At 40.0% G+C, this 8,516-nt stretch overlaps 2 protein-coding genes across 2 annotated transcripts; one reads left to right on the top strand and one right to left on the bottom strand.

The window, feature by feature from the left end:
• Nucleotides 1-472: 472 nt before the first annotated feature.
• On the bottom strand, nucleotides 473-4,305 carry tatdn3 (TatD DNase domain containing 3). Its single transcript, XM_084151603.1, has 10 exons — nucleotides 4,223-4,305; nucleotides 3,919-3,951; nucleotides 3,717-3,790; nucleotides 3,331-3,415; nucleotides 3,094-3,156; nucleotides 1,846-1,955; nucleotides 1,550-1,605; nucleotides 1,328-1,440; nucleotides 901-981; nucleotides 473-807 (listed from the first exon to the last, which is right to left on the bottom strand). The coding sequence occupies exons 1-10, from the start codon at nucleotides 4,286-4,288 to the stop codon at nucleotides 670-672; spliced, it is 819 nt and encodes a 272-aa protein (XP_084007729.1). The 5' UTR covers nucleotides 4,289-4,305; the 3' UTR covers nucleotides 473-669.
• Nucleotides 4,306-4,414: 109 nt separating this feature from the next.
• Nucleotides 4,415-8,325, top strand: nsl1 (NSL1 component of MIS12 kinetochore complex). Its single transcript, XM_084151430.1, has 6 exons — nucleotides 4,415-4,614; nucleotides 6,292-6,364; nucleotides 6,905-7,035; nucleotides 7,230-7,284; nucleotides 7,435-7,502; nucleotides 7,630-8,325. The coding sequence occupies exons 1-6, from the start codon at nucleotides 4,447-4,449 to the stop codon at nucleotides 7,870-7,872; spliced, it is 738 nt and encodes a 245-aa protein (XP_084007556.1). The 5' UTR covers nucleotides 4,415-4,446; the 3' UTR covers nucleotides 7,873-8,325.
• The last annotated feature ends 191 nt before the right edge of the window (nucleotides 8,326-8,516 follow it).

Genomic DNA, 8,516 nt, shown 5'->3' with positions numbered 1-8,516 from the left:
GAGTAGAGATTGACAGCAAGTTTTGGGAAAGAGCAGAGAAGAGACATTTTGACTGTCATTTGCAAAACACCTGCGACTTCAAATCGCTCCAGGCAGTGACTCCGGAGCAACGGTCTGCTTGGACAGCTGCAGGACATGTTACCAAATACCCAGAGCGAAAACATTTCGAAGAAAGCCGTAAGCATTGCCAACGTCATAGCCAATGACTGCTGATTGTGTGTGTGTCCATAGATACTGATGTTAGTGTCTGCTGATGTGAACCTGACCAAACAGAAACATGTTTTCTTTCTTCCGTGAACTTGAGGTCTTTAAAAATGTTGCTCAAATTGAAACCATGTCGGCCTAATGGTTAATAATACAAGTTATGGATACTGATATTCATTTTTTTATTTTCAGACAAGGCCCACCTGGTATAATGAAGCAGAGGAACCCTTCAGCACCAAGTGGAATATTTCTGAAATAAATGGCACTTAAATTATACATAGAAGTGTCCATCACAATGCAAAAACATCTGTTGATTGAGCATTTTATTTCACATTTTTACATTTACATTTTAGTCATTTAGCAGACGCTCTTATCCAGAGTGACTTACAGTTAGATTCACAATTCCATTTCATTTTCAGAGACACAGCATGAGTTAACACAAGATGAATTTAATTACAAAACCTGTCACTCAAGTCTCTTAATTTTTGTAAACAATCTGAGGGCATTATCTGTAGTGGCATGAATTACCATTTGAGGTGTGATTCCTTTGACATGAGCAATGTACTCACAGACCAGTGATATGTTCTTGGGTTCATTCCTTACCTGCAAAGGGGAGACATAGAATAAATAAGAACAATAATACAAAACTGTCAGGTTGTTGCTTTACATAATGATGCATTCCAAATGATGACCCACATATTTTTCTGGTCCCAAGGCAGGAGAGTCTGTCTCCAGACAGATGTGTTCTAATGGAATCTGTTTGATCAGCTTGGCTTTCTGTTATAACACAGTAATAACACAGTCATTATGAGGGGACTCAACAGCAACCACCAAAAATCATGTCAGATTATATCACGCCATATGGCCGGTTCAGAGTTTTGTTTTGCAGAAATGCACAGTGAGTGTTTTTGGCCCAGTAAAAGTAGCCTTACACCAATCTTTAACCAATCTTTAAAACTTTAACTTGAGACGAGCTTGTTCAAAGATCAAGGTGTTAGAAAAGATAAGGGTTTTCTATAACAATGAGGACATACAGTACTGTTGGTGACTACACAATACCTATAGAAAATGTACTGAGAGATTACTGAATGACTCCAGGTTAATGAACAACTGTATCGCTCACCTGTTCATTCCTGCAGACAGCCGGAGGGAAGGAGAAGAAGTACCCTGCCTGCACTCCTTCCATGGCCACTGATGGTTTCCCTGCAAAGTTGTGCAGCAAAGCACAGGTGATACCTGATAGGATAGCCAAAATAGCACATGTTAAGGCCTCCTAAAAATGCAACATTAGTCACTTCAGCAATGAGGCTGTCCTCTTATGTAATCCTGATTTTAAGACACCCACCCTGTTCTTTCAGAGTAGCTATGGTGATCTTTGCAGCTGATCGGGAATGGATGTTCCTGCGTCAAAAATGCACACAACTTTAATTACACAACAAGAAACTGTCAGGAGAAATATAGTAGTGACAAATAATAATACTCTCTAATATCCAGTTCTAGTGAGACATTCCATGCAAAGCCTGTTCTTGTCCCTGCCAAGGACATGGCTCGTTGCAGTTGCTCACAGTCTGACTACATTCATGTAATGTGTCTCCTAGCACAGCCAGTAATATGGACCAAGGCTATCCACGATAAACTTACACTGGCAAATCCAGATCCTTGGATATTTGTAATTGCTTGGTGAAAACAGTCAACTGTTCCTCTCTCTCCTGTGAAGTGGGGGCATACCAAGGGGTGAAGTCAAGACCAATCTGTTATCAAAATAAGAAAAAGTGACAGTTTAAAGGATGAGGGGCAATAGAAAAACATTATCATTGCATTGATTCAGTCTATTGGCAAAACATAACCTCTAGGCAATTCCACAGTAACAGAATTAAGATGAGATATTTAAAATGTATGCCAAACAAAAACCATTGATTTAAATCTTTAACAAACCATGTAACTCTATGCACAATGACTACTTTGAACAATTTAGACAGTAAATAAATAAATTACTGGAAAAATTGTGCAGATGCAAAGTTTGGTAACAGAATTTCAGTAAAATCTCCCTCAGTTTGATTCTGTTACCAAACATTGTATGTGCACAGTTCTTACTTTTTAAATTAAAAGGTTCAGTGGAAATTGTTAAAAGTAGTCATTGTGCATAGAGTTCTATGGTTTGTGAAACTTTGAAATCAATGGTTTTTGTTTGGTGAAAAAAATATAAGAGTCTCAGTGTAATTCCATTATCATGGAATTGCCCCTCAACACAAATCTGAAATGGGCACTGGGCAGCTTAATGGAAACCAGTTGAACAGTGGGCGGTTAGTCAAAGCTTTCCCAGTCCAGGCCAACAGTCAGTCAGTCCCAAACAAAAACACATGCTGGGAATGTCCAGCTAGAGCTCCCTGTCCCCACTAGCTTACTCTGTGCTGTTACTGACAGGGAGACATGATTGACATGGTTGACTTTGCCCTAATACCTGCCTCTCTTGGCTCCACCAAATTACATTTGTAAAAGAATGCTTTCTGCCAGACATGCATTCCTTCCAAAACTCATGCGAAGGATATTGATCATTAAGGGTATTAGCCGGTAGGGTGAATTGTTAGTGATGTAAGTTATTCTAGCCAATTTGTAAGTCGCTCTGGATAAGAGCGTCTGCTAAATGACGTAAATGTAAATGTAGCAGAGTGCACTTTCAGTTTAGCAAGTGGGAGCTCAGGCTTAATAAGCCTAATCCTTTTGCTTTACAGAAGTCATATAATCTTACAGTTTTTACACCAGGATATGACACGTGTGTGTAAGTTTAAGCATGATGCAGGGCCAGACAGACCTGCTGCATAGTACTAGAGATGTGAAAAGTGGTTTTTCCATGGGATTCTATGAGTAGGCCTACAGTACAGTACATACCTCTCCAACTGCAACAATGTCATCTCTGTACTTCTGGAACAAGGGCAAGGCAGGCTCCAAGTCCTGTAATAAGAGATGTTTTGGGAAAAGTCAGCATGCCTGTTCATTTCATCTTGAGATACCATTACATTTTGTTTATAACCATAATATCTAACATAAGGCTGACTGTCTGAAATGTGTTTGATGTCTATTCAGTGAGTGTGTGTTGAACTGCTAACTATGGGTGAATGTTTGTACCTGAATCTTCACGCTGCGCTGGTCCTGGGACCCACAGCCTTGGACTGGGTGGATTCCAAAACATGGTGCAACTAGATCTGGGTAGCTGAAAGAACAACAGTAAGAGTAACTCAAAGACAACATTCATAAAACAGTTTCACAGTGTCTCAATGTACTACAATAACAGATAAATGTCTCTTGGAGAATAAAAAAACTCAGACTGTCAAAAGCTGCTGGAAGCCATGGGAACATTTTGATAGTGAGTTGAACTATTATTTTGTGTGTTATGATGTATGCATTTGGAGCAGGATATCACAAGGCACAGAATTTGCTATTATAAAACGATGACATTTCTGAATATGGACTATTATGTGCTGCAAATAACATATGTTGTGTATGATACAGACCCTTTAAACAGCTGGATAACTCTTTCAAACTCACTGGCCTCTTCTGTGACAGAAATAAGTGTTTTGACTCCAGCCTGAAATGGCACAACATCTGATGTAGACTACAATACAACTGTTAATAAATACAGTAATCAAGATTTTATTCATTTTAACTTTATATTATTAAACATATTACACATATTACATAATAGCTACTACTAACCTCTCTGGTCCTCTTGATCACATCCTCTAAATCCTGCAGAATAGACACACAGTTTTGTACTGTCACTTTTGAACATTCACCCTGGAATAATCATTGCATAGTCAGCTGTCTGCAAGTATTGCTGTGCTGTGGACTGTATGTGACCATTTTTCACGCTTCCTAGTTGCGAGACTGCCTTCTGGTGGGCAGCACACATAAGCACCCACGCTCGCATAACAGTTTAATACTAACCTAATGCTTCCGTTATATTAGCTTACATACCACAGGCCTTTTGCTACATACCCACTGATTTGTGTACACATACCTCGGCAAATTCACAGGCTGTGATGTGGCAATGGCAATCAACAAAGCCACAATCCATTGAAGCCATAGACAAAAAAGAAAATAGGGTTGAAGTTCAAAGTGAATTATGTGAGGTGGAACGGTTTTTACACAGTTTTGTTTCTCATGCGCCTTTATTGCTAAGACCACATATGTGATTTCCGGTTCCGGTCACTGCAGAATCATTTCAAACGTTTGGCGCAAAATATGGAGATCTGCTTGAATAAAGAGGAAGAACATAGGGTGAAGTTTACGTCGAAAAAAATTGTGGTCGAACAAATTAAGAAATACAAAGAACTACTGAAGAAGGTTTTGAATGGCCAATCTCAGCTATCCGAGGAAGCCAAGCAACTGTTACAGGAAGAGTTGCTGGTGGTGAGTTGATCGATTGTTTACGTCTCTGTTTGGCTAACGTTAGCTAGCCAGTTAATGTTTTTGTAAGATATATAACTACTAGCTTGCAGAGACAAATCAAAATACATCTTGCGATGTGGTACTTACGTTAGTTAAGTTAGTTAGGTAAGTTCAATGTAGAGTCGGTGGTGCATGAAGAAACCGCAATATCAGACCGACATCCGCAACAACTAACGTTAAAGGCGCTACATGGTCAATCTGACATCTGCATTGGCTGTGCAGCATTTAAAGCCAAGTTATGCTTGATACATAAATGTGTTCAGAGGCTTTGAATGGCGGGTGTGACGCAATTGCGGAGCCTCCGGAGGCATGCAGAGGCCAAATCAAGCTCCCTACCGCATTGCCATGCGCCTCTAAAATGTTGTAACAATGCGGAGGGCTCCATACGGCTCTGCATTTACATAATTGGGGGGCGGGAGGTCCAGTATAAACAAACTCACTTACTTGACAACTTCCTTCACAATAGCTCTGCTCCGCTAAGCACAAGAAGTATGAAAGCCCTGCGGAGGCTGCATCGCAGTAAATGCTGAATGGCCACTTCAGAATGTGGATTGACCATGCAGAGCCTTTTAGGGTGGTGGATTGACCATGCAGAGCCTTTTAGGGTGATAAGGCCTCTGCAGAAGTCAGGGCATTCATACTTCTTGCGCTTCATGGAGCAGCAGAGCTGTTGTCAAGGAAGTGAGTTTGAGTTTATACTGGACCTCACGCCCCCACCAACCATCAACCAATCATGTCAATGCTGAGCTATATGGAGCCCTCCACATTGTTCCAAAATGTATGCTGTGCACGGCGATGCAGTACGGAGCTCAATTTGGCCTCTGCATGCCCCTGGAGGCGCCGCAATTGCGTCACACCATCCATACGGCGTCTCCTGCCTCATTTTCGGATCAAACGTAAATTCGCTTTTAGAGAGCGAAGAAGAGCACTTGCGCATATGCATACATACTGTGTGAATCTGTTATTTGTATACTAGATGACTGATAGGGGGCGCTGTGTTGAAGCCACCGTGACTTCATCTTGGCACTCCCCCACATTTTTTTTTTTTTTTTTTTACATTTGTCATTTAGCAGACGCTCTTATCCAGAGCGACTTACAGTTAGCGAGTGCATACATTTTCATACTGTCCTCCCCACCATTTGAAAAAAATATTTAGGAAGCTATAGATGTGCATTTATTAATGTCTACATTAGTTTTTGCCACATTTATTATATTACAGACACCTAAATGCATACCTTAAAATTATATTATGTGAGATAAACATTTTTTTTTTTTTATGAAGAAAATATAGACATTTTCCTTAAAGTATACTTATTTTTTTGAGATTACTAATGTTATTGTCCCCAATACAAAAAAAAAACTTAAATACATGTACCTTTGTCCATGAAACATTTAATTGGAATACTGTAGAATTCAATTAATTCCTATGGAGGACTGCGCCTACTGGGGAGTGCCAAAATGGCCGACTGGTTACTTCAAAGCCTCTCAATGGCCAATACATAGCATCAGCAGTCCAGGTTTATACACATCATTGGTGTGAATGCATCGCATTCATCTGCAATATCTGCAGTTCATCCTGTTGCTCGTGGCAACGTTGTATGGCGGAGTCTCAATTTAACTTGATCTCTTGATTTTTAGAACTTCGAGACTGCTGTTCAAGAAAACGTGTTGATCAATAATCAGACTTGGGAGGAGGCTCCTGATGAAGAGGGTGAGCATATCTCCTAACTGTCTCCTATTTTTTTATACATCTAGTGCCTTTCAGTTGAACATAATACATATCTGTGTACTGTCAGCCACAATGCAATTAGTTTATTATCCCCTTTGATCAGTTGTTTTGAAGTTAGTGAACATGTTTTATAGTAAACCAGAATATCTGTTAAATGCACCTGTAACTCCATAATTTGGATGTTTCTGGGAAACCATCTATTCTTGCTGGCTGCGTGTGATATTAAAGTATTAGAAATGTAGCCTACTGTAAATGTGAGCGCAGATCGTTTTGATTCTTATTAAGCAGCTCAAGGCACAATAGGACATCAATGTAAAGATTATTCAGTGAGGGAGGAGGAACTTGGTGTCATCGGTGAGTTGATATCAAGTAGAGATTGAACTGGACGAGTTTGTTGCTCAGTCTAATGACAATTATTGGTACGATAGATAGATGTTTAGTTCCCACATTAATGCTTTTAAACATTTGTTAATTCAGAAAGACTTTTAAATTGCTTTACATCAGTATAATATCACTTCTTAGAAGATGAATGCAGTGCACTTGACGACCTGCTGGATGAGAACATTGTGGAAACGTCTCGGAAACGACGTAAAGGTCCTAAAGAGATCCTCCCCTATGTCGTACGGTCGCTAAAAGCGGAGCGTAAACTCATGGTTGGTTTCACGTTTTATTACGTCTGGGTTTATGTATTATGTCAATGATTGAATGGTCCCATTGAAAAGGGTAGCATTACTTTTGCATAGCCATGATTGTCACTCTCATACTTAATACTGCTGTTAGAAATTTCATACATTTGAAAATATAGCATACACCATGTGTTCAGACTGAAATTATGTTCTATTTTTAGGGAATGTATGAAGAAGTAGTGAAGCCACAAGAAGTGGGAAAGGACCCAGTACAAGGTAAGCATTTAGACCAATCAGATCTAATCAACTTAAACGGTTACAGAATAGTGTACTGAAAATGTCTCGCTTTGCATAACACTGGAACATGAAATGTTTTATGTTCCCATGATTTTGCAATTGTTTGATAGTCAGACTCTCTCTTTTCAGAAACCATCATGACCAACTTATTGGACGCTGCACCTCGTATGTTTAGGCAAGCTAGCGCAGTAATGAAGGTAACAGGACCGTCTATATAGCTTTCTCCTATTATTTCCCACTCATTACACCTTCCTCTATGTAACATGAGTGTATGTTTAATATATGACCACAGTCTTGAGTGACTGATGTTTGTCTGCTGTCCAGTCTCTCCAGGCAGTGCAGCAGAGGGCCGAGGGCCTGAGACAGGTGCTGAAAATGCGTCCCACAGCTGAGTCACTGGAAGTGTTCAGGGAGGTGTTGTGCAGCAGGCCCAACGGAGAGGAAAAGACAGCTAGCGGGACCAGACCACCCATCAAGAGAGCCATAGAGCAAACAGAGCTCAGAAACAACTATGCTCCTGGTCTAAAGAGGCCAGCCATTTGTAACAGCAATGACAAACCTGAGTGAAAGACATGCCACATAATAAATGCTTCCTGATCATGGAACATGTACTCTTATTTGTGATTGGAAGTATGCAATACTGTAGTACTCTCCACGGTGATAAGGCCTATGTTTGCAGCAGTCTGTGATACAATACCGCCCTCACATTATGGATAATGGGAAATGCACCCAATAGTAGTGTACATTGTTTTATACTGTATATGTCACGTGTGTGTATATATATAAATGTCTTTAGAAGAAAACAAATATTTTTGCATGGGTATTCCCTTACACCATTTGGCATTTGTCACAGCTGAGAATGCCCAAGTTGTAGGCTTATGTTAATACAGGCTACTTAAACAAGCTGTAACAGCCAGGTTTAAAGGTCCAATGTGGCTTTATTTATTTTTTTATCTCTGTCAAATAATTACTGGGTAACAATTAAGTACCTTAGTGTGATTGTTTTCAATTAAAATGTGGAAAGAAAATTAGCAAAGAGCAATGTCTCAAGCTAGAATTTTGCTAGGACTGTCTGGTAGTGGTCTGAGTGGGAGGGGAACACTGAACTAGCAGTAATTGGCAGAGAGGTTTGGAACTCTCTTTCTTATTGGTCTATTAACCAATTTACTGCCTGGTGATGTCATCAGACAGGCCAAAACTCCATCCCACCA

This window comes from Coregonus lavaretus (assembly GCF_964263955.1).
Source record: "Coregonus lavaretus genome assembly, chromosome: 33".
NCBI lineage: Eukaryota > Metazoa > Chordata > Actinopteri > Salmoniformes > Salmonidae > Coregonus > Coregonus lavaretus.
This window is presented reverse-complemented; position numbering and strand designations above follow the sequence as displayed.